Genomic DNA, 26,185 nt, shown 5'->3' with positions numbered 1-26,185 from the left:
CAAGAGCAACAGAGACAGGCAGCTGAGAGTCATCTGGGTCACTAGTGGTCTCCTGGGGAAAGCCAGTTCTAAGGAACAACAGATTCTTTTTGAAATATTCTACCAAGTCTCTAAGCCAAAGTCTTCTGGCCTTCAGAGCAGAAAATCATGGGATCTGGTTAAGCAGATCTTTGTCTAACAGATATGGTAGGGTTTAGCCAAACAGAAGTATTAAACTGTCTTTAGATTTTATGTCTGTCAGAAGTTCACAGAGTGAGTGTTTTGGACTGTAGCCTGCCAGGCTCCTCCATCCATGGGATTTCCCAAGCAAGAATACTGGAGTGGGTTGTGATTTCCTTCTCCAGGGGATCTTCTTGACCCAGGAATCGAACCCAGGTCTCCTGCACTGCAGGCATATTCTTTACTGTCTGAGCAATATTATAATTCATCATCCAGGATATATAAATAAAAAGTATGTTAAAGGGGAATGGATTCAAAATACTTTTAAGTTTTAAAATATAAATAAACCAGGACTGTAGTTTCCATTGACACTTAGTGAGTTCCATGCCAAGAAATATATGTTAGGTTATTACTAACTTTAAACATTAGGGAGCACATTATTGCTTTGCAGAATTTGGTGGAAGGCTATACTTGGCCTTAAAACAATCTTGACCAAACATCATGTTTTAAAACTATCCTTAGAAAAGCTTGTTATATATCAGGAAAGTGACAAGTGAAAGTGAAGTCGCTCAGTCGTGTCCGACTCTTTGAGATCCCATGGACTGTAGCCTACCACACTCCTCCATCCATGGGATTTTCCAGGCAAGAGTACTGGAGTGGGTTGCCATTTCCTTCTCCAGAGGATCTTCCCGACCCAGGGATCGAACCCGGGTCTCCCACATTGTAGGTAGACTCTTTACCATCTGAGCCACCAGGGAGAGAACTGCATTTCAACTTCATGCTGAATCTATTAATAAATGCCTTCAACAACATCACTTAAAGCCTACATATTTCCTGTTTCCTGACCAGATATATAAATGCAAGACACACACACACATTCTATTACACATTAATAAATCTGCAGTTTATTAAAACAATCTCATAAGGTTCTCCACTGTCACATGATAAAATCCAAACTTTAGCATTTCAGACAAAGCCCCATGTGACCTCCATGACCTCCTGTCCCCATGAATCCTCCCCATTTAATCTCCTTCCTGCCATTCATGGCCTTTCTTTGTTAGCCTCTAAATTTGGTAAATTCTGATTTAATCATGAGACTATTTTACACCCCGAAATGTCAAGCCTCCTGGAAGTATCTCCCTTCAATATATACTAGCTCCCAATGCTTTTTCACACCTCTGCCTCTTCTCTCAGGCTATACCCTTTGTCTTGAAAGCCTCCCCCCACCCCCCGCCTTCCTCTCCTGACTCACTCTAACTAATTCAGCCTAAAATGTGACAATACAGGCATCAGAGCAGTTTTGTGTAAATAAAGAAGGTAATAAAGCACTAAGTAAAAAAAATACAGCCCACATCTGGGACTAAGACTTGCTTGACAAATAGTACCTAATATCATTTCTTGTGAGGATTAATCCCTTATTCCTTCAGTTCTCAGTCTAAAAATACTTGTCACATAATTCTTAGAATGAGAGGGTGATGATAAAGTGATGAAAAAGCAGTGAAAAAAATAAAATTAAGATGGGGAGGAAAAAGCAACAAATAATTTGCCACACTGCTACTGTAGGGCAGGGTATGTCTACACGCAAAAACAAAACAACTGTAAAATATTCAGTTAAAGATGTTATGGCAACTTAGTATTTATGAAAATGAAAGTGAAGTTGCTCAGTCGTGTCTGACTCTTTGAGACCTCATGGACTGTAGCCTATCAGGCTCCTCTGTCTATGGGATTTTCCAGGCAAGAGTGCTGGAATGGGTTGCCATTTCCTTCTCCAGGGGATTGTCCTGACCGAGGAATCGAACCCGGGTCTCCCACATTGCAGGCAGATGCTTTACCGTCTGAGCCACCAGGCAAGTATTTATAAGGGTGTTTATACAGCTCCCCCTCTTAGGGATAAATATAGACAGACTATAGCAAGGTGTTTTCTCCCTCCAATCCCATTGAATGGGGGCCAGGAGATGTGCTATGGCATGGACGTAGGGAGGCCTTGGGCTAGGAGAACCTGTGTTACCACAGCAGCTGCATCATGTCAGCATGTTAGCCATGCGCTGTGAGTCGGTAGAAGAGAGAATGTCACTGACGGAGGTGTTTCTAAAACCCCTAAATCCTCCTGCCCCATTGCTCCTTGCTCCCACGGTCTATATCCTCTGGTCTCATTCCAACACATAAACAAGAAAGCTTAGGACACATACTATGGAATAAATGAAACAGAAATCACATGAGAAGATTTCCTGGAACTGGCACCACTGAGAAGCACTTACATTCCTGGCTCAGCACGAGCCGAGTGTTTTAACAAAGAGCCCTTTTCAGCAGACTGGCCTGAGACGTATGAAGAGCTATAAGCACAGAGGCCGGCAGCCCCTCTGGGGCTGTGGGGAAAGCAGCCGGGCACAGCTGGGCTGAGATCTCCAGGGCGTGTGGGAAGATACCAGCATAACGGTCATTCTGAAAGTGCTTTACATTTTAAATTTCTGTAGGAGCAGCAAATGCTAACCACTCAATTCCAACACTGTGCTTCCAAGCTTTCCCCTGTGGTATATGGGAGGGGATCTCAAGAGCAACACTTGCTTTTCTCAAAGTATCTTTTGACAATCAGTCTCTTTTTCCTTAAAGTTCCTAGACTTCCTAGTTTTCCTTTTGACCATGAAAAACGACATGGAAATGACACAGACCATTGGCATTGGTTGGTCGACTGCTGAGAACAGTGTCGGGATCCCCGTGCTGAACCAGGAAGCAGGGGACCTGGGTTCTAGTCCTAGCTGTGTCACTTGTAGGAAATCCACCTTAATCCCTCTACCCTTCACTTTGGCCATTTGTAAAAAGGACAATGACAGGACAGCTGTGAAGCAACTGCTCCAAGGGCCTTGCACGCGGAGAATCTCTTCTGGCTCAGCGGGGTTGGTGATGTCACAGGCCTCCCCCTGGCCCCCGCCCACCGCTGCTGTAAGGCACCAGTAAGCCTGCAAGAACTACCTTTCTGGGGGAGCAGAACAAAGTCCCCCATTCTTTCTTTACCTTCTTTTCGTTGATGTCTGCCTGCTCCTCTTCCTCGCTCACCGCTTCTGGCATAGCTTTGATTTTGTTGAGAAGCTCGGCCTTGGGCGCAGACACACTGTAGTAGGCAGGACAGTTGACCAACAGGCCCACTGCTTCCTTGTCGTCACTCCTGGGTCAGAGAGAACAAGAGTACAGCCACATGCAGCTTCATTTCACCACACGTCTGTCCATTTGGAAATGTGTAAAAAAAAAAAAAATCTGTGTAATATCTTCCCAGGGGTTAGGATGACCTAATAAATATTTATGATTGACTGATCACTATGTGTGGGGCTCTTGAATCCAGAGTACTTGGGATGCAAAACCACCAAGGGCAATATTATGATGGGGAGTGGACTGTGGACATTTAACCTTTCTGCATGGTTCTCTTGTGATAAATACCAGAATGACACTGACTTCCTGTTTCACAGAGAGACAACAGGGAGCCAAGACTTAGTCACCATGACAGTGTTTTCAAGGTGCTGCACCAACCTCAGGTTTTAGGTTAATCATTTCCTACTCCTCCTCGGTTTCCATAATGTGTCTGATGCCTGCTATAATTGTTGCTTGGACATTTACCAGTTTTCCTTTTTCAGGAACACTTGAGAAACCTGGAGCCTACGGGCCAACAATGAACACATACAAAATGCAAAACCTACTCACTGGTTACACAGCAGGGGGGGTTTTTGATGATGGAGGACAATCTAGAAGCTGTGGACCTGATAACTACGGTCTTCGTTTTACTACAATCAAGCTGTCTCTCATACTCTGTAAGTAAGTCTCTCAGTCCCGTTCAGTTGCTCAGTCGTGTCTGACTCTTTGCAACCCCATGGACTGCAGCATGCCAGGCTTCCCTGTCCATCACCAACTCCCAGAGCTTGCTCAAATTCATATGCCATCCAACCGTCTCATCATCTGTTGTCCCCTTCTCCTCCCGCCTTCAATCTTTCCCAGCATCAGGGTCTTTTCCAGTGAGTCAGTAGGTAAGAACCTACTCACTGAATAAAGAACTCTGTGGGCATAATTAGTTTTCTCAGACATCATTTTGCGACATTATTTAACATCTAAATCATCATTTTACTATGGAATCCAGAACCACCAGAAGGCTGTTTCCACTAATCTCCCAATTGGTGAGGTTATTCCTCTAAAAAATATAGTTACATTAATCCAGTTAGTGGGGGTGGGGGAAAAAAATAGTAAAAAGTTCTTCTGATATGCCTTGCCTCCTCACATATTCATTACCTTACAAACGGGCTTCTTGGGCAGATCTGAAGCCCACAGTGGCTATCTGCAGGCTCACATACGACAGGACGATGCTCACTTTAACCAGAAGATGGCGTACGTTATCCTTCTGAAATCCTTCAGGAAGCTTTCCAAGCTGCCGAAGCCACGTGAGGATTTCACTTCTAAACTTTTGTTCTCAGGGATAATGCCAGGAAATGCTTTTCTAAGAATGTATATGTCAGCTACTCTGGTCTTCCTATTGCGAGTGGCTGGAAGACAACCACCCATGGTGAACAACTGGCACATCCATAAAAATTCATCTGCGGGTCCACAGGCGACCCAGTGGGCTGCCCTGCACGTTGTGGGTGCCTAAGTGTTTGCTAAACACATGGCCCTGGATAAGTCACTTCCTGTTAGTCTCTGTAAGACACTGAAAGAGGAGAGGCTGGACAAGGTTACTGTTGAAGGCTTGGATAAAGTGATCAGAGCCTCTGATAACATATCGGACAGCCTGGAAACACCACGTAGTTCTTCCCTTTCTCCCCTCCCCCTCAACTCCAAACACAGTGTTCCTGTAATTTAGTTAGGATCAGTTGGAAATTTCTAAAATGCAAGCCCAAATTTAGATGAAATGCTCTCTGGTTTTATTTGCTAGTGGTCTTGAAGCCCCCAGCTGTGGAGTTCCAGCCTGTTGATTCACATAGTTTTCATTGAAAACTTGTAAGAAAATAAAAAAAAAAAACAACCACTCTAAATCTCTTCCATAGTAGCTTCAAGGAAACCAAATATGCAAGCAAATACTGTAGTAACCCAGGAGAAATCAAAAGAAGGAAAAATACAAACTGCTCATGATCCTCCCACCGGATCATCACCCCCATGGAAGCACTTTAATTTGAAGTCTGTTTGGGGACATTGCCAGGGACTTACCTCTTGGTCTCACATCCTGGGAAACTGATGGTTTTCTGCACGGCCGCCTTCTTTATGCTGTTTTCCTTCAGCAAATTAACATCTCGAGGAAACAAACCTTCCATCAGGTCCATAGTTGTCTTCATTCTGGAGTCTGGGTCCAAAATGTCTGCCAGAGATTTGTCTTGGTGGATAATTTCCTTGGCTAGTGTCTCTGTTCTGATGTCTTCTGAGGTCTTCTGAGGACCAGAACTGACATTCTTTTCTAAACCTGGAGTCCCACTGGCTGGCTCGTGGATGAGGCTGTGGGTCTGCATGGGAAGTGGCTGTCCTGGGCTTGGCTGCTTGCTTAGAGACCCAGCAGGCTGGGGAGGAGCACCCGTGGTGGAGGGTGGGTTGGTCTCCTTGGCCTCGAAACTCTTGCCTGAAGTTTGTGATCTGGAACCCGGCAGCTGATTATCAACCAGATGGGCTGCAACAGGCATGGACCTTTCCTTGGCAACTGTCACCTTGGCAAGTTTGCTGGAGCTGGCAGGGATATATAAAAAAAGAGAGGGGTGAGAGAAGAGTCAGCAGAGGGTGAAAGAAACAGAGAGACACTGGCACAGGGGTGCAACTTCCAGCACGTCAGGAGACTCTGAGGTTGTTATCCACACAAACAGCAGGTTCAAAAGGGTCACAGAGAGGCTTTTAAGGGGGATGTGTAACTTTTTAAGGGGGATGGATTGAACAGGAGTTCAGGTTTGGTGAATGTTGCTCTCAGATTCCAGAGGATAATAGTGGTGTTTAGAGGAAGTTATCACAAAGGTGCTGATGTATCTTCAGTGATACATAGGGAGGTATGTGTTGGGAAATGCTCCTTCCCCATTCTTCTGGCTTCCAAGAAGAGGTTTTCCCTAAACATTACTGACCTTCAGCCTTCCTCTTCATTCCTTCCTATGGATACAGAGTGACTCTGCAGAGAGAAGCGGCCCACAGCCCATTCCTAGTCCAGCCTCTTTTTAGAGTAAGGCTGCCTCTAGACTCGCTCTGGCATGCTCACGCGTGCTCGCTGTGTGCGTATGTGTGTCTAGCACAGCCTGTGACTAGGGGGGCAACCCTTTTTGAGGTTCAGTGTCAGGAGACTCACTTATACTCAGACAGAAGCCATATTCTCCACGATCAGCTCTCTCAGTAATAAGAGTGATTATTTTTGTCTCCTGTCTGCCCTTTCCTTTTGCCTTATTTCTTCACTGATTCAGAGCTCTTGGCAGGGAAGAGGGATGCTGTTTATTTGGACTCTCTGAAGCTGCCATGCCCACAGAAGTAAACCTGGCTTCCTGGGTTCTGGTTTCCATTTCCACTAGTCTCACTCCTCAGCGCCCAAGGGCTGCCAGCATAGTGACTTGTTGCTGTGCTTACTTGCGTCTGACTTTGCGACCCTGTGGACTGTAGCCCACCAGGCTCCTCTGTCCATGGAATTTTTCAGGCATGGATACTGGAGTGGGTTGCCGTTTCCTCCTCCAGGGAATCTTCCCCACCCAGGGATGGAACCCGCATCTCCTGTATCGCAGGTGGATTCTTCACTGCAGAGCGATTGCAGAAGCCCTGCGTAAGGACTACTAAGCTCAAGAGATGAAACAGTTCTGTCACCTCGTGAAACTGACATGGCTCTCCAGGGGCTGGCAGAGGCAACTCAGGGCAGCCTGGAGCATGGAAATCTTACCACGGTGGCAGACCCTTCTCCACTGGCAGAGGGCTGCGATCTCACCTGGCACGGGGCTCCAGGTAGCCCTCCTCCCACTGGGCCGGGCACACAGCTTCGGGGGGAGGCGGAGGGAAGTGGTCCAGGCCCTGGGCCAGGGATGCCTGGATGGTTGTTGGTGGCGGGGGCGGCGGCGGTGGTGGGGGCAGCAGCAGCTCATCACAGCGGGGGCTGGAAGTGGCGGTGGGGCGTGGGTCCCTCACAAACACCTCGTCGTCCTCACAGTCCTCGCGAGGTGGCGGGGAAGCCAGCAAGGCCGACTCGGAGATCCGGAGGGAAATCCTGCCCGGAATGCCTGGAGCCCCGAGAGGTGTATCCGGGTCGGAAGTGCTGCTCGAGCTGGGGGCATCCTGTGGCTTGGGGTAGTGCTTCGGGGGGTCCTCGGGGAGGCTCTCCTCTCTGACCGTGTAGGCCCGCTTTATCCAGGGCGGGGAGGCCCGCATCCCTGCGTGCTCTTCCATCCTGCGCTCAGGGCTGGGAGGCTGGGCCGGGCTGTGGCCGTCGCCGCTTCTGGGGGTCCCGGCTGGTGTGGAGGGCTGGGCTGCAGCCTGTGAGCAATAGCTCGAAGGGCCAGGGGCAGGCAGGACCGAGCTCAGGGGTGCAGCCCTGGCATCTGGAAGATGCCCGTGAGCTCCTGAGGACAGTGGCAGAGGGCAAGGCGTTCTGCTGGCCTGTCTCGGAGGGTCCAGCAGCCCCGGACCCCCGCTGGGTACAGAGGCATCACCACTACCTGCTTTGCAGCCTGAATCCCCCCAGTGAGGGCTGGGGTGGTGTCTGAGAGCTGGCATCTCTTCACGGCTGGAACAGCTAAATGGCCTGGAACGGGATACAGACATGCAGGTTAGCGCTGATGCAAAGGGGCAAACGCTGAGCCAAAGGTGCATTCCACAGACGGGAAAACCCTCTCATGGGAGAAGGACCCGGGAGAAACTATACACTGCTTCCCCCTGGCTGCTCAGACAAAGAACCTGAAAGTTGAAATGCAACGGCGGGACAGGCATAAACTCCTACAGGAAAATGTCACAGGGCAAGCCTGGGGTCACAGGGCATTTCTTTTCATTAATTCTCTCTCATCCCCCTTCCTCCATGCAAGGCAGCATTTGAGGACAGGCTTCAGGACATTTCTTCTGCTCCTTTTAGACCAAGTTTGGGAACCAGGTCCTGACTTCTCGGGGAAAGAATGCTCCCTCATTCTCTTGCCAGTGAGCCCCCATGGGGGTGGTCTGTTTGGAAAGCATTTGCATGGGCTGCTGAATCCGCAGGTTTTATTTACAACTTTCTCTTGGATTCCCAGTGTTTTCATTTTTCCAAATGGAAAGAAAGAAAGAAAAGGAGTGTCTCACCTAAGGAGCTAATAAGCAGTTACCTCTGGAGAAAGAGACTGACAATAATGAGCAAACAGAGAGCATGGTGGTTTAAACAGCTGTCCTCTAGGCTCCAAGGGAAAACCCAACAATTTCCAGTACTTTTGTTATTGTGTTTGAAAGGAAAAAAAGAACAAAGCAAAGAAAACACGTCTGCAGCCCTGCCTCCCTGCCATGCAAGAGTTAATGTGAGGATTTAAAAAGTCTCCAGCAAACATCCATAGTTCGTAAATCCCACATCTGCAGCTCCCTGCCTAGTGTGCAAGTGAATCTGGAGAGCAGATGGCACTCTTCATTTCACAGACCGCGTCCTAAGGGGGTTGTGGCTCAGTCCCCAGTCAGCACAGTCCTGGCCACAAAATCATCTAAGGCCAGATAAGAGTAAAGCAGCATAAAGAAGGCAAAGACCACAAAGAACCCAACTAGCTCTTCTGCCGTTATTCTCTAATATAAAATGTAGTAAGGTGCCATCTTCCGCTCAGATGCAAACCCTCCCTCCCACCGCAGATCTTTTCATTTATAGGCAGCTTCTTTATCGGGAACCTCTCAGTATCGAAGAGTGGCTATTCTGTCCTTCTTGGCGGGTTCCCAAATGGGTCCACGAGAAACCCAGGGGTGGGAGATTCGCTGAGGGTGCTCTCGACTCTCATGTCTCATTCATTTTGGGACCCCCAGATCCTGGCACAAAGTACCTTCTCAATAAATGTCTGTTGAATAAACAATGTCTCTTTTGCCCGCTGCTATTTAGATCGTAGGCCATGAAATATTTTTGAACTTAGCATCCTCTAATAGGACATGAAATAACTGGAATCTGATGTTTTAAGGACTAATTCATGTTGTAATTTCATATTGCTTTTTTAAAAAAGGAGAGACGTCACTAAAACACACAATAAAATAATGCGTATCTTTTAAAGATCCAGCAGAAATAAACCTTGCTATAATGTTTTTAGTTTACGCTTAATCTTCTTTGTTTACAGAAACTACACTTAAACTGTATATTTTTGAAGACAGTAGTTTAGTTAAATGCTTAGTTTGATTGAGAATACTTCTTCCTGGCGATTGTTCTCCAAGAATAAAGACTAATGTCATAAAGATTTTGTCTCAGTCTCTTTTATAATCGAGTGTGAGACAAGCATCTACTGATATGTATTCAGGAATCATAGTATTCATGAACGAAGTTTGATTAGTCTCATTTTCTTCCTCATAGCATTTTTTAAAAATATGGTTAAAAAAACCCTATAACATAAAATTTACTACTTTAAATGCATTTTAAAATGTTCAGTTGAGCATGTCCATATTGTTGCAAAATAGACCTCCAGAACATTTTTATCTTGCAAATCTGAAGCTAGGTAACTAGTAAGCAACAACTCTTCCCCACTCCTCCAGCCCTTGTAACTGCACTCTACTTGTCTACAAATATGACTACTTTAGATACCTCATACAAACGGAACCATCAAGTATTTCCGACTGGTTTATTTCACTTAGCATAACGCCCTCAAGGTTCATCCACGTTGCAGTCTGTGACACCATTTCCTTCCTTTTAAAGGCTGAACAATATCCCAGTGTGCACACACACTTCATTTTGTTTATCCACTCAACCACTTGTGGACAGCTGAGTTGCTTCCACCTCTCTGCTATCATGAATAGTGTTGCTGCGAACATGGGTATAAAAATCTCCCTTCAAAACACTGCTTTCAATACTTTGGATTTATACTCGCGGTGGGTTGCTTGGTCATGACAGATTTTTTGTTTCTATAGCAGTTACACCACTTTGTAGTCCTACCAACAGTGCACAGGGGTTCCACTTTCTCCACATCTTCACCAACACTTGTTCTTTTACGTTTTTTTTTGATTGTAGCCATCCTAATGAGTGTGCTTTTGACTTGCATTGCTCTGTGGATTAGTGATGTGTAGTATCTTTTCATGTGCCCATTGGCTATTTGGAGGAGTGTCTATTTAAGTCCTTTGTGTAATCGAGCAATTTGATTTTTTGTGGTTGACTTTAGTTTCACCTTAGACTTTAGAATAGTGCTCCTTTGGCAGAGCTCTAGTTCTAGTTAACCTTCTCTTCTTTCTAGCTTTGAATTAATGCACCCAAACTAACCAACGCCCTTAGCCTCACCTTGACTCCTTGCTTCACTTTGGGAAGAGCTACAGGAGCAAAACCAACTGTGCAAGGTTGTCCTTGGCAGTAAAGGAGGTAACTTAATACCCACTTCCTGACCATGATGGCAGTTACTAGGCTGAATTATTGAGAAGATGAATACAGAAAAAGAGAGAAACAATGACTGAGTAAAACAATAAATATTAAAGAACTGGCCTAAAAAAAACGAGAGATTAACTATATTACCATTAGTAATAACCAGATTATAGTAGACAGTCCTACAATGCTGCATTAAAACTACGTACAGACACGTGGTTCAGAGGAAATTCTCTTTGGAAATTCCTACTCATTAAGCTCCAAGTGAATAGTTCAAAGATCCTACTTCTAAAAATTATCCATTATATTTTTCTAAGGAGAAGTGATTTTGAAGGCAATTAAAAAAAAAAAAAAAAAAGACTTTCTTGCTGTCTTCTAAGTGCCTACAATGATTTGTCTTGTTATGTGAAGCTGTTCACGAATGCTCATGTTTATTCAGAGACCTGATCCTGTGGGTCACAGCCAAAAGAGATCAGCCCCACCAGAGAGGACCCACTTGAGAAAGTCAGAGGATATGCTGGAGAAGAGCACAATCACCAACCATTCTGACCTAAACATGCGAGAAGTCAACCACTGCCTCAACAGCACATGTTCAAAACCTACTCTGAATAGTATCATTCTTAGACAAAGGCATCTGTGGATAAAAAGGTTTCCCATAGCCTAGACACACTGAAAAAGGTGGCACGAGATACCATGAAACATCATAACATCTTAATTCAATTTCCAGTAGAGATGAACAGAAGCATTTAACTCCGGCAGCATTCATGAGGCAAAGAGCATCATAACTATAGATACATACCTGGAACCTGGGCCAGTCAAATAACACGGATCCTTCATGAGACCAAAGTCATTGTTTTCCCCCAAAAGCACATCCTTAAAACAGAAGAGAGGCACAGTGTTATTACCAACAAACAGTGTTCAAATTTACCAAGGGGGTGGAGGTGTAAAGGAGATGGAACATTTATTGGTGGTCCACTCTTTATTGTCAGGCTCATGGTGGCATTGTTACATACTAACCTATGGACGTGAACCTGAGTGAACTCCGGGAGTTGGTAATGGACAGGGAGGCCTGGCATGCTGCAATTCATGGGGTCACAGAGTCGGACACAACTGAGCAACTGAACTGAACTGAACCCATTTTATCCTCAAAGCCTCAGGAAGTACTGTTAACCCCACTGCACTGATGAGGACACAGGCCCAAGAGGTTAATTTTTCCAAGGTCACAAGTGGTAGAACCTCAGTCTATCTCCCTGGGTGCCTCTTTTAACCAAGGCATTTTCTAAACAAGAGAAGTCCAATAACCGTTACCTTCAGAGTTCAGAAACAACTGCTATACTTGAAGTATAAAGATGAAAATTAATTCAAAGGGCAAAACTTTCAAAATAGTAACAGGGAAATACAGGAGATGACAAGAAAAGGAGAGTTTATTAAATTTAGCAAAATCCCAAGAATCAGATAGGAATCTGGCTTGTAATCAGGTTGATATACATTCTTTCTGGGAAAAACATCTCATCCACATTTCTCTCCTGGGGACACTTCAAGGGTAGTCATTATTTGTTTCTGTTTTTAATACGGGTATATAATGGTTTCTGGTGGGTTACAGGTCAGTTTTTGAAAGTGTAAAATCAGTTCATACATACAGGTTTGATGAAGACAATGATGTTGCTCTTGATAAAACTCTCAATTATTTATGATAACAGGAGTCAGGTAGAAAACAAGAAAATTAAATCCACAGGTAATCCATAAACTTAATTTTAGCATTTCCCCCTTTATTCTGTCCGAAGGGCTAATTGCTTTTCATCCCCTTTCTCTCTTTTTCTTTCCTGCTCCTTCCCCCCAGTCAGTGGTAGAGGTACTAAAAAGCAAGAAGAGCCAGAGGTGGGTGGGAGCAGGCCCAAAGAAGAAACAAACCTGAATATTATTAATAACCACAGCTTCCCCTTACTGGGCATTTACTACATGCTGGACACTCTGCCAAGTTCCTTATGATCCTCAAGTGACGTGCCTGGAGTCATGGTCAGGCACCTGACATTTCTCCTGTAATTTAATCTATAAGAGTGGGGAGTGGGGCAGAAACTGCAGCTCAGAGCAGGTGAGTATAGTGCCCACAATTAAGCAAGGAGCTGGGATTCAAACCGCAATTTCCTCAAAGCCTAAGGGTGATCTTTAGAACCTTAAGTTGAGAGGTGGCTGAGCTGGATGCAGTAAGACATCAGTGCTTTGAGAAAAAAGAATTCCATGCGTCTCTGATTTGCTCAAGTATCACTAGAGGGAATGGGAATTCCTACTCTTCACAAAACCTTACAGGCCATTTATAACAAGCAAGGACCTACTGCACAGCATAGGAAATTCTGCTCAATATTCTGTAATAACCTAAATAGGAAGTGAAGTGAAAGTTGCTCAGTCGTGTCTGACTCTTTGCAACCTCACAGACTGAATACAGCCTGACAGACTTCTCTGTCCACAGAATTCTGCAGGCAAGAATACTGGAGTGGGTAGTTGTTCTCTTCTCCCGGGATCTTCCCAACCCAGGGATCGAACCCAGTCTCCTGCATTTGCAGGCGGATTCTTCACCAGCTGAGCTATCAGGGAAATCCAGGGAAATAAATGGGAAGAGAACTTGAAAAAGAATAGGTCCAAGACAAATTGCCTTGTTACGCACATGAAATCAACACAACACTGTTAATCAACTATACTCCAATATAGAAAAAAAACGTACACATTGTTCAGTGAAAGAAAAACAAAACCAAACCCTATGGTCTCTTTAAAGTCTTTCTCCACTCCACTCCCTCACTGACAAGAATATTCAGCTTCACCAGTTGTTAACTGGAAAAGCCTCTAGGTTCCCTCAAAGCTAGTAATGTTCAAATACATACTTCCATTCTATTACTTCCTTTAAATTACAGTATGAGCTTGATATTTATGAGGATATGCATAAAATAAAGGAACTGAGAGCCACTAATAAGACAACTGAGAGGAATTTCTACATCTCCTGTCAATGCAAACACCATTTGGACTGAAGGGAAATTCCTTCCCAACCTAGTAGAAAACCCAAGGAGGATTCATTCCTGCTGCACATATTTGCTTTGATTGGGTATGCATGCACTGCCAAAGACGACTTGATTTTCTATAAACTGGTAAGCAGTATAAACTTCTATGACAATTTAGGAAAAAGCAGTGGCTATGGGGGAAATACAGAGTAATACCAACACTCATTAACTGTCCTTTTTTTTGGTTTCTAACTTTGTTTGACTGACTTAGAAGTACACCAGTTCTTATTCTTTATTAGGCATACTATCTTAAAACTATAAACTTAAATCCTAACAAATTCTGATTCTCACTCTTGAGCTCGGAATTAAGATATCCTAACATCTCTATGACCAATAAAACATGAAGACAATATTCATCTACTTTGGAATATCAACTTCAAGTATCTACTAAAATGAATTAGAAATTAAAAAAAATATTATTTAAGTTTGCTGCTGCTGCTGCTAAGTCACTTCAGTTGTGTCTGACTCTGTGCGACCCCCTAGACGGCAGCCCACCAGGCTCTGCCATCCCTAGGGTTCTCCAGGCAAGAACACTGGAGCGGGTTGCCATCTCCTTCTCCAAGTAGTAGTAACTGATAAATGTTAAAATGAAACCAATTCACTGGTTAGAGTTTTCAAATATAAGATGTTTACCTCTCATCTCTCAGTCTTTTTTTATACCAGGAGGCAGCACGGTACAGTGACTTAAAACCTCTGTTTTAAAGTCACTATAGGGAGTACAGTAGGAAATCAAACCTCACTTCCACCAGGTAGGGCAAATTTCTCAGTTTTTCTATGCCTTAGTTTCCTCATCTGTAATATGGGAATAACAATAGTATCTCCTCCTTTGCATAGATGTAGGATTAGTTTTATGCTTATAAAACACAGTGACTAGCACGTATTGAACATTTAGTTAATAGTAGCTATTTGCAACTTTACATTTTGTGGAAAGTGATTGTTATTTATCTCCAGGCTTGAATGGGTGCTTGTTGAGAAGCAAAGATGACTGGTAAGCTGTATCCTACAGAATCGAGACTATCATCCAACATTGTGGGGTCCCATGCAAATTTCCTCAGCAATGAGATGTTTGTCACATTTTCACATGGTGAACGTGCCACATACAAGAAATGAAGATCTTTGAAAACACAGTGAGAACCAGAGAAGACTCTACCTCAACATCTGGGGGAAAAAAAAAAAACCAGAAATCTCATTTCTCCAAAAGATTTCTTTTTATAGCTTCTGCTATATTTTAGATCTATGCATTGAATGGGTATAAATTTCCATCTCCAAGGCAAAAATGTCTGAATTTTTTCCAGCTGCTTTGCAGGGCCTACCTAATTTAAATCAGTTAAGTTTTCTAAAGTGTCTTAGAAATCAGAAAGCAGCCAAAAATTTGATGGGCACTTCAGCTCCATCACTAATATGCATTTGTTCTGCAATTACACTTTTCAAATTAAGAGGCATTAAAGGAGAGGGAACAAGAGGCAGTTTGTTCAGAGATGACCACAGCTGGCTACGGGGCTGGCCCGGGTCTGCTGAGTGTCTGAGCAGGTCTTAGGCTCCAAGTGGCAGCAGCCTTCTACAGCCATCATTTCAGACCCAAGAATGACCGAATTTTATAAACAGAGAAATCAATTTCTGCGCTGACCTTGTTTTGGAAACAGAAACTATCCTCACTAATGGACCTTTGAAACAGAGCTGAATCCTGCTCCAAAGCTTGCAAAATCCTGTGCTATTAGCATCTGGCTGGCAGGAGCAAGCAGCAGTTGTTTGGGAGGCTATTGACTGAGCTGGCACCAGATATAGACTCCATATTTTCAGTTTAACTCGGGCAGACGGTTTAGTCTCTACAGGGTCACTTAATTTCTCAGAGTTCTCTAAAGCTGAGATGAGAAAAATCCTTATTTAACACCTGCACCAAAGCTTAATGATAATGGTAAAAGTTCCTAGACTTTATTCAAATAGATAATAGTATCTTGAAATAATGACCACAATAATTACGTGGAGACTAGTTTTGTTTTTAACTAGCTCTACAACCAAGGAAGACAATGGATATATGAAGATGTACGGGGCAGACCTTGCCGGGGAACAGGTCTCAGGGCAGGCGTGGTAAGACTGCTGAGCAAGGGAATGCAGGAGGAAGCCTGAGAACAAGGTCTTGGCGAAACTGCCATCTGGGGGTGATAAACTATGTTCAGAATCTGTAGGAGCAAAGTAGCAGTATTTCACATTGAAATATTCCATTCCCCCCATCACATCCCCCACCTTCTAAATATGGCACTCGCTGTATTAAAGAGAACATAATGCTGTGTATTTAGCTGTCTCTAGAAAGTTTTTCAAATAATACCCAAGAATTGGGATTTAATTGGGATCATTCTTCTATACTGCCTATGTTTGAGCTCAATTTCCCAGTTTATCAGGTTTGAGAAATATTTGGAAGGGAAGACAAAATAACATTTGGAACCATCCAACCACTTCCCCAGCAGAGAATAATGACATGTAGTGGGGAATAAACAACAGAAGATGATTTGGTTTTCACCTAAACATTTCTGTTTTCTTTAGAACATGGGGAGAGAAATGGAAATGCTTGCCCTGCTATGTCATGAGCCTCTGAAGCCTACTAAACTAGCTGAAATGGCATGCTACATATACGGACCGTGTTTTTTCTTAGTTCCCGGACCAGGGATCAAAACTGTGCCCCCTGCAGTGGAAGCATGGAGTCTTAACCACTCACTGGACCACCAGAGAGGACCTACATACATGGATTGTTAAAGTGTTTTTAGAGGTAGGATAAGCACCGGAAATTAGCTCTCTTCATCATTCCAAGGGGAGAAAAACAGCTATTGGAGGCTTATGGAGGATTGCTACTATAGATTCTATGTATATGTGTGTGGGGGTGGTGGTGGTTTATATCGGGGAGAAAATATTTCTTAAGAGAAAGTATCTGGACGGGAGTGGTATTTTCCCTCAGAAGGCTGTGTGTATGTGTGTTTCAGAAGCAGTGCAGCAAACAGATCTCTCAGGCAGTGATGGCTGTGAAGCTGTTTCCTCCAACTTTTAATGCCTCCGCACACAACCTGCAACCTTTTGTCAACATCTTGCCCATCCTTTACCGCCTAGTTCAAATCCCTTCTCTTTCAAGAGATGCTCTCTCAGATCCCCTCAATTAGAACTAATCAGTGTCCCTCCCATAGCATGTTATTTATGATCACTCCCAAAGCACTCACCATTTGTGTTATCTGTATATAAGTACATATTCTTTGCTCAATTGTAACCCCCTGAAAGGCATGATCTTTATTTTCCTTTGTGTTTCCTTCAAACCTATAATGCAGTCCTGTTCATAAAACATAGGTTCTACAAATGCTTGCTAAATCACTGTACTCTCTGCTGGAGAAAAGAGACTCTCTGAAGGGTCAATGGAGGGGTGTTCTCCCCTTGTGGTAACATATATGTGACTTCCTCGTATCTTCTGATCTGGGAAGGGAATCATGAGGTAGGCCACCAAGCTGCAGCGCAATAGAGCTTGAAGACAGTCTATGAACTAGGGAAACTAAGAGTCCTGGGAGTCAGAGTGCTTGGACTTTATTCCCAGCTCTCCTAAAATTTCCAGGGGAAAGTTCCTCATGGTCTATCCACCGTTTGGAGACTTTATGAGAAAAATCCTTTAATGTGAGAATTTGAAAGTCTGACATTTTCCTATCTTGCCAAGACAGTATAAAGAAAGAGACAGAAAGATATGAATTTGATATGGAAAATATGGGCTTCCCTGGTTCTGACGGTAAAGAATCCTCTTACAATGGGTTCAGTCCCTGGGCTGGGGAGATCCCCTGGAGGAGGGCATGGCAACCCACTGCAGTGTTCTTGCCTGGAGAATTCCCATGAACAGAGGAGCCTGTTGGGCTACAGTCCATAGGGTGGCAAGGAGTCGGACACAACTGAGCGACTAAGCACAGCACAGCACATGCATCATATACTCTACTACACAGGATTACTTTGAGGATTAATGAGATAATAAATGTAAAACTGGGGCTTCCCAAGTGGTGGTAGTGGTAAACAATCTGCCTGCCAGCGCAGGAAATGCCAGAGATGTGGGTTCGATCCTTGGGTTGGGAAGATACCCTGGAGAAAGAAATGGCAATTCACTCCAGTATTTTTGCCTGGAAAATCCCATGGACAGAGGACCCTGGTGGGCTACAGTCCATGGGGTTGTAAAGAGTCAGACATGACTATGCATGTACCCACATCTAAATGTAAAAGCATTCTTAGTTGAGGGTCTGGAACTCAATAACGAACAATGATCAAAGTCAATGACAATACCTATTGTGTTAATGCAAAAGTCCAACAGAAACAAAAGAGGGTACGAAGATAAAAATCTTTAAAAATACCAAAGACAGAGCTTCTATTGCACGCACTTGAAAAAAAAAAAGCAAAACAAAAAACATAAAAGATAAAGATAATCCTAACTTTTCCTAATCTAATTCTTACACTGAGAAGTGGATGACACTAAAATATAATTTTTACACATACATACTGCAGTCCATGGGGTCACAAAGAGTCGGACACAACTGAGCAACTGAACAATAAATATAATATGCACATACTATATATTCATATGTGTGTATATATATTATATACAGTTGTCTTCAAGTGCTGAGCTCAGTCACCTTTGACTCTGCAGCTACAGGATCTGGTGGGATGGATAACAAAATCTGCCTGATGCTATGTAAAATGGTATAATATTTGCATATAACCTACTCATAATGCAAATGCTATATAAGTAGTTGCTGGTGTGCTGGCAAATTCAAGTTTTGTTTTTTTGGAACTCTGGAATTTTCCCAAATATTTTCCATTCCAGTGCAAAACCAGAAATGAGGCCTACTATGTGTGTGTATGTATAGCTATATGTGTGTGTATATATATCTATAGATACACATATATAGATATCTATATTGAAAGACACACATATACAGATATATTGATATATATGTATCTATAGATATAGATACACACATATACATATATATACACACACATAGTAGGCCTCATTTCTGGTTTTGCACTGGAATGGAAAATATTCGGGAAAATTCCAGAGTTCCAAAGAACAAAACTTGAATTTGCCAGCACACCAGCAACTACTTATATATATGTTTCTACTAAGACACAACTTTATAGATACCTATCAATATCTGTATTTCTGTAAGGATCTCATCAGATAGGGGCACTGAGAAAGACATCCCGTTATGAAAACAAATGCTGCTCTTTTGCACACTAAAGAAAAACAAAGGGGGAAGGAGGGGTTAGAGGAGCGGCACTAAGGCTTCGCGGACTGAAGCGGTAGTGCTAAGATCCACTGGCTGCACGTACCTGGCGCTTGTCTGCGGTGGGAGATGACCGTGACCTCATGTGGACAGGGACAGCCTGGACATCTGAGCGCTCCAGCAGATCCTCAGCCGACATGGACTTCGCGGCCCTCCCAGCTGTGGCCCCCCACGGGGAGGGCTCCCCTGGGGTCCTGTTCAGTCTCTGGGGGCCCTTTGATCCACTGTTAGCTCCACTGAGCAGTTCTCTCGGCGCTGGGTCCCCGCGGTGCCTTCCCCCAAGGTGGCGGCCGCTGGCAAAGGAGCTGCTGCGATCTCGCGGGGCCCGCTGGGTCTCCCCAGCGCTCCCCACCGCAGTGGCTGGCAGAAGGGCGGTCTCCCTGCGGGGCGGCAGGCTGGGCTCCCGAAGCGAGCAGAGACTGGAAGCCGCGGCGAGGCCCGGGCCCTCAGGCTGGAGGTAGGTGCTCTGGGTGCGCTCCAGCAGCCGCCCCGGCTCCTGCAGGCCACAGCTGGTGCCCGCGGGCCGCTTGCCGGTCTTGCGCTTAATGTAGTCGGCCAGTGCGCTCTGCTGGAACTGCTTTAGCTCGGGCCCCGACAGGCTGAGGGTAGAGCAGGCCCTGCCGTCTCGCTCGAAGATGCGGCACCGGTCGCTCACTGAGCCCTCCATGAAATGCGGCCCCTTCCTCGGCGGCCCAGCGGGGGCGGGCTCGGGTTCGGGTTCCTCCGAGACCCCCACCTCGTGCATCTTCTCCGGCTCCGAGTACGAGCGCTTCTTCTGCTCGGGGGTCAGATGCCGGCGCGGGCCCCTCCGGGCAACGGGGGGCGCAAGCCGGGCAGGGTCTCCCTCGGCCGGGGTCACGCTGTGCCGCTCGCGCGGAGTGTGCGGGGAGGCGGAAATCGGCGCCTCCGGGCTGCGCAGCCCCACGTGGGCCGAGGCGGGTCGCAGGTGCCAGGGCCTGGAGGCCACGGGCGTCCCGGGCTCGAGGTCCCGGCGTCGGAAGGACGTGGCCCCCAGGACGCGGGACTGCGCGTCCTTGATGCTGTTCCGGTAGGCACGGCTGAAGGGGGCGTCCTGCATGGGCGACTCCGGCTTGCGGGGCCTGTCGTCGGACCACGTGGCCTCCTTCTCGGTCTCGCTGAAGAGCTGGAAGGTGCTCTGGCTGCGGAGCAGACGGGCGTCCCGCCTCGGGGGCTCTCCACCCCGGAGTGGGGCACCCCGGCCACCCTCCACAGCCCGCCTCGGCTGTTGACCACACGGCTGCCAGGAAACCTCTTCTGACTTTGGCTCCCCGTTTCTGAAGTGCTCTTCTCCATTGCCTAGGGGTTCAGTGGGTTCGGAAAAATGTATATGGCCTTTAGTCTCCTCCGAGTCATTCCTCAAAGTATTGGAGGCTGGGAGTGTCCTGTGGGGCCTGTAGTTATAGCCGTAAGTAGAGCCACCAGCACTTGGGGGTCTCTGACCAGCCTGCTCTCGCTGCTCGATCTTGGAAACCTTCTCCAGCACGGAGCAGTGGGGCTTCCCGCACTGAAAGCCCTGCAGAGCGGAGGTGCTGCTGGAACTCAGCCTCCTCCGGCCCAGACTGGAGGTCTCCTGTGAGGATGGGGAGGGCGGCTCTTCATACCTTGGGTCTGAACTCTGGAAAGAGGCCAAGGTTCTCCCCTCAGGCTTTGGATAGGACACCGACCTGTCCAGCTGGCTCTTGTGATCAGCAACAGTAGTCCTTCCAGACTCTTCTCCCTTGGTATTGACTGCGCAGGTGGATGAGCATTCCAGGTAGACTTCCTGGGCTGCTCCTCCGAGATCCAAGCTGCTTTGCCTTCTTAGACTCTCAGGAATGTTTTGGAGGGAGGAGAAGGCAGCTGCAGTCTTGCTGAAGCTGCCTGGCACACTCTGGCCCAGGCTGCCTCTGTGGAGCCTCCCCTGGAGGTTGGCATTGTGGTCTTCATGGCAATCCCCCTCCGAAGGCTCTGAGGGCAGGAAGGATCTCTTGTCTTCACCCACTTGCCACGCCTGAGCCTGAGGGGACTGGAGGCTGCGGTAATTAGAATATTTGTTGCCCTGGGTGCTCTTTCTCTCACTGGGATGTGGGCTGTGGCCTTCTAGAGGTGTGAGAAGTCTCTTCAGGGAGGTCTCCTCCTCGTTCTCAGGCACTGAGGGAAAATGGACTTTATAGGGGACACATCTGGCTGAAGTTTCAGGTTTCCTCTCTACTAGAGACACTGAGTCCCGTTCTAGGGCCTGGCAGAAGGCGAAGCCAGGCCTGCTAGATCCGTTTTGGTTTCCATTCTCATCAAGAGCAGCCATTCTGTCGCACACTCCCTGAGGAGGTGTGTACCCACCCTCCTTGGCCAGGGCAGGGTAGAGGGTACCATTTCCACTCACAGAAGGCCGGGGCACCTGGGCGAAGTGTGGCTCCAGGGAAGGTACCGGGTAGATGCTAGTCGGCAGCAGAGGTTGGCCGGGCTGGGCCTTCTGGGTGTAATTGTGCTTGGGCTTCACTGGAGGGCTGTTTTCTGGGCTCTTCTCTAGCACAGTATGCAGCTGTTCCTCTATGAAGGGAGGTTTCAGGGTGCCTGCAGAGTTTGCCGGAGGCCGGCAGAACCGTTTCTGATCTAGGCTAGACCAGGAGCTGGGCCGCTCTCGCTGCCGGAAGGCTGTGTAACTGTCACTCCGAGCTGGGGGCAGGGGCGCACCCACTTTAGCAGGCAAGTTGTCCACAGTGGTCTCTAAGGAATCGGGGCACTGCTGGCTCCAGGAAGAGGGTGGCGTGCCTTTGCCCCGAGGAACATTATGGAATTTTTCGTAGCCCTGACCATCAGTTGAGGCTCGGGTCTCCCTACCTTGGAGAAGCACGCCTGAAGAGTTCACCTCATACTCTGCTGAGACCCCCCTCCGGGGGTCATAGACTGTCTTAACATAGCGAATATCTGCCTGCTTCATCCCTTCTAGGAGGCCACCTCGAGCAGAAGTGGTGTCCATGGAGCCCGAACGTTCCCGGCCAGAGACACCAGGGGGTGGATACTCGAGGATGCTGGAGCTGGTGGAGAAGGAGCTGTAAGCCGAATCTCTCTTGCTGTGGAGGTGGCTGAGCTGGTCAATGCTGCTGGTGGACTTCGCCGGGGAGAGAAAGTGGCAGGGTGGGTATCCCCCACCGGGCTCCAGGCTCTCCATGCTTCCCTGGGAGCTGCACCGGTCAGGGCTCTGCCTCAGATATGCGTGGTCATAGCCGGAGAGGTCACTGGTGGAGGAGCTGGAAGAAAGGGAGGAAGGGCAGTCAGCGGCGAGCCCTGATTGTTGAGTAGGCTTCCAGGCACAGGACTAGCTTATAAATGGACTGTTGTGCAAGACGTTTCGTTTCTAGAAGGGTGGGTGAAAGGACCATATTTGGGCCTTGCTTGGCCTCCCTATGTGTCGTCACTAGGAGTAACTGCCCAACACCGTAACCTGTGTGTCTCTAAATTAATCACCCAGGATCGCCAGGGGAGAAGTGGGGAGCAGGAGGACGCCACGTGGGCCTTTGGGCTCAGGCAACACGATGATGTACTATGCTCTGTACCAGAAGTGACATTCTGCATGTGCCCAAAAAAATGAGAGAGGTGGGCGAGGAAAGCGGAGGGTGAGATGAGTTAGAGGGACAGAGACTGACATTTTGTGTCTCTTGGGGCGTCTGTGGGAAGAAGGGGAAAGTTTAGTAAGAGACCAGGCACGCGGATGGGTGAGGGAGACTGCACATGTCCCCGGTTTTAGTTAATATCTTTCCTTTTTATGGAGTTGAAGGGCTACTCCCTGGCAATCGTCCTGGAATTTCCACTGTACAAGAGACAATTTGTTTGTGGTAAGAAAACCAAACACAAAACTGAATGAGAGAATACTGAGAAAAATTGAGAACTAGAAAAAGTGGATGAGAGAGGAGAGGCAGGATGGATAAGAAGTCTTAATCACGGGAGGCTCTGAGGTACTGGGAGACCATCACCCATGGACAGCTTCTCAGAGTCCGGGCAAAGCCTCATATGCTGGACTGTAAGACCCTCCTTCACTAGCTCCTCCAAAAAGTTGCCATAAAACAGAATTACTTATAGCTAACTTTAATTATAAACCCCAAATATACTTCACCCAGCATGGTGGGCAAGAGAGAAGAGAGATATAGGAAGGAATAAGTAGCTCAAAAATCAAACAGCAGTCTCAATAGTTCAAACATTTGTGATTCACTGTTCTCTAAAGAGGGCTTCCCTGATGGCTCAGCAGTAAAGAATCTGCCTGCAATGCAGGAGACACAGGTTCGATCCTTGGGTCAGGAAGATTCCCTGGAGGAGGAAACGGCAACCCACTCCAGGATTCTTGCCTGGAAAATCCCATGGACAGAGAAGCATGGTGGGCTACAGTCCATAGGGTCACAAAAAGAATAAAGAAAACGAAGAGTTCTTGCCTGAAGCTTTTCATTTTTAAATGAATAGGCATTTAAACACTATTAAAATCCATGGAGCTATTATTATATTTCTAGATCTTGTGTAAGTAAATATGGTGTCTTCATGGCTGAGTAGGTGATAATGCTTTGCTGGACTGTCTCCAGAGTATACGGGAAGAGACTAGAAGGATCAGATTCTGAGTCAAAACTGGAGCAGAATTCAAGGAAAAGAAGATTACATTTTCAGCAATTTCCCGCCCCAAATAATATTTCTTTTTCAGGGCAAGTAAACTTACTGAATGGAACATCTTGCTCTGGCAGGGACAGGTATAAATTCAAGGAGGAAGGAAGGGTTAATCCCAACCAGATTAGGGAAGCCAGTCCTGGCACTCCATGTCAAGGCATATGTCACTACCAGCCTTTACCCCCCACCCCCAAATGAAGAGGATGTGCTGAAAATGCACATGACGTGACTGAGGATAATCCCCTATGACCCACTTGTGCTCCTGTTTATCTCCTCTAACAGAAGACTCGGAGTTAATACTCCGAGGGGACACAGAAGCAGCAGATCCCACAAGGGCTGTTTTTGCTCACCAACTCCATGCAGGTGGTAGACACTACTTAATCCTCCTCCCGACTGCTAAGAATTTTAGCAGTCTTTCACTAAAAGGATAATCCAGATCTAATTTAGGAACATGTGAAAAAAAAATCAAAGTGAATAAACTGATGGGTTAACTGAAACACTACTGAATGGGAGGAAATGCCATCGCAAAACACAGATGGATCTAGAACTATGAACTCACTGGTAAACATATCTCGAGCCAAGCAGAGCAACGGTAGAGTGGGTTCCGTCTTGCAGCCAAAGGACACTTAACCCACCAATCCTCAGATGGAATGCATCCCATGAGGACCATTCTTACTCTTCACTGCTACTCAGGGAGGGCTCTGTCTCCCCAAATTCTCATTTCCCAGCTGCCTGGGGACTAAGACCCAGTGACCTATGCCATGCCATGGAGTGCCCTGACATCACCCTCTAGGAAAAGTTCTTCTACCACATTCTGGAAGCAGTAATTCTGATTACCCCTGCCATTCCTGCTTCCAAGATAGCACTCTTACAGATGGCTGACAAGAACCTGACATGCAGGTCTTCAATCCCGCAGCAGCTCCAGCCCACATAGAGACATCCTTACTCTCAAGATGAGTGTGTCAAGCAAGTCAGAGTTCTCACTGTGGTCTGATGACTTCTCTACCCTTGTTTCCCATTGCTCTCCCGCTTGCTCACTGCACTCTGGCGTAATGGTCACTGATAGCCTCTCAAACCCATGATAATACGTCCCCACATGAGGGACTCAGGGCCTTTGTACTCACTGTTCCCACCATAAGGAATGCTCTTCACCTGGCTCACTCCCTTCCTTTATTCATGACTGTATCGGAGAAGACTTCCTTAAAATTCACTATCTTAAAAGTACCTCCTCTCTCCTTATTTCTTGCTACTCTGCTTTATTATCTTCACAGCACTTACTACTACTTGACATTACATCACCTCTGTTTAAAAGTATTTTCTAAATACTTAAAACACAACAAAGAGCACAAAACAATTATATGAAAACATTTCCTAAAGTGTACTCCCAGAACATTAATTAATTCCTCAGATGAAAAAGTATGTCTGGAAAATACTGGGCTAGATAAGGTAAATAACTGTAATTTAAGATATCCGAGTCCTTAATAAATTTGTTCATGTGATATTCTGCAAGGCAAATATACTAAGCAGTGCTTTAAGTTTTTTTTTAATGTAGACCATTTTTAAAGTCTTTATTGCATTTAAAGTCTTTCTGTTTCGTATTTTGATTTTTTTGGCTACAAGGCATGTGGGTAATATCCCACATGTTCTCTGACCCGGGGTTAAACCGTCACTCCTGCACTGGCAGGCAAAGTCTTAACCACTGGATCACCAGGGAAGTCCCAAGCAGTGATTTCTAAACTTACATGACCCTAGAAAGTTTTCCCCAAGGAGCATCTAATGGATTATTACTCCACGGAACATACCTGGAGAAACAATGAATACTACCTTTTGATGTCTTGCTCAGTCTTGCACTCTCAATAACTAAAAATTATCTCAGACATAGTAGGTATTCCATACATATTTGTTAGAGGAAGAATCAATGAGCATGGGCTGGTTCTTTAGTATTCTGATGGTGTTATTTCAGCCTCTCGGGAGGGGACTAGACTACAGGATTTTTTGGAGGTTTTTTTCTAAAGTACTATGTACTTTAGAAGTCCTAATATTTTAGGACCATTGTGAGATTTCTGTAGGACAGCAGAAAGACAGTGACAAGGATCTGACAGAAAGCAGCTGGAACACAGTTTCAGTGAAATTCCAGATCTGAGCCAGTTTGCAGGCAGTGAAAATTACGTATCTTCTGTCTCTTTGAATGTCTCTCTCCCTCTCTCCTGCCCCTCCCCATCCCTTGAGCTCCCTCTCCTTTTCCTGCTTCTTAATGAGAAGCAGATCCACATATTTAGGACTGAGGCTGTGTGAAGGCTGTCACAGGGATGCTGCCCACCAGACCACCAGATGCCACTGTGCCCCTCAGAAATGTACCAGGAGAGCTTCTCCAGCTACAGCTGCCAAAGGGCAGCCCCCTATGAGCAGAACTCAGAGCTGCGAACCCGAGGCATGGAATGAACAGACCACAGGATGCTTTGAGCTGGGGTAGAAGAAAATCCGCATGTATGTGTCATTTTGGGGTAATCCAAGCTTTTCCTTCTCCTCCTGTACCCCACCCAGAGCTTTTGTGTTGATAG

The 26,185-nt window shown here is 46.1% G+C and overlaps 1 protein-coding gene across 8 annotated transcripts in view; it reads right to left on the bottom strand.

The window, feature by feature from the left end:
• SHROOM3 (shroom family member 3) overlaps window positions 1-26,185 on the bottom strand; it is a 331,320-nt gene that overhangs the window by 12,071 nt on the left and 293,064 nt on the right. For all 8 annotated transcript variants that reach the window (XM_042251534.1, XM_060417298.1, XM_060417300.1 and 5 more), the window contains 5 exons: window positions 19,021-22,225; window positions 11,427-11,500; window positions 7,070-7,879; window positions 5,341-5,847; window positions 3,172-3,322 (listed from right to left, as the gene is read on the bottom strand). In XM_042251534.1, the coding sequence (XP_042107468.1) occupies window positions 3,172-3,322; window positions 5,341-5,847; window positions 7,070-7,879; window positions 11,427-11,500; window positions 19,021-22,225 (4,747 nt within the window). The remainder of the gene's footprint in view (window positions 1-3,171; window positions 3,323-5,340; window positions 5,848-7,069; window positions 7,880-11,426; window positions 11,501-19,020; window positions 22,226-26,185) is intronic.

This window comes from Ovis aries, chromosome 6, assembly GCF_016772045.2.
Source record: "Ovis aries strain OAR_USU_Benz2616 breed Rambouillet chromosome 6, ARS-UI_Ramb_v3.0, whole genome shotgun sequence".
NCBI lineage: Eukaryota > Metazoa > Chordata > Mammalia > Artiodactyla > Bovidae > Ovis > Ovis aries.
This window is presented reverse-complemented; position numbering and strand designations above follow the sequence as displayed.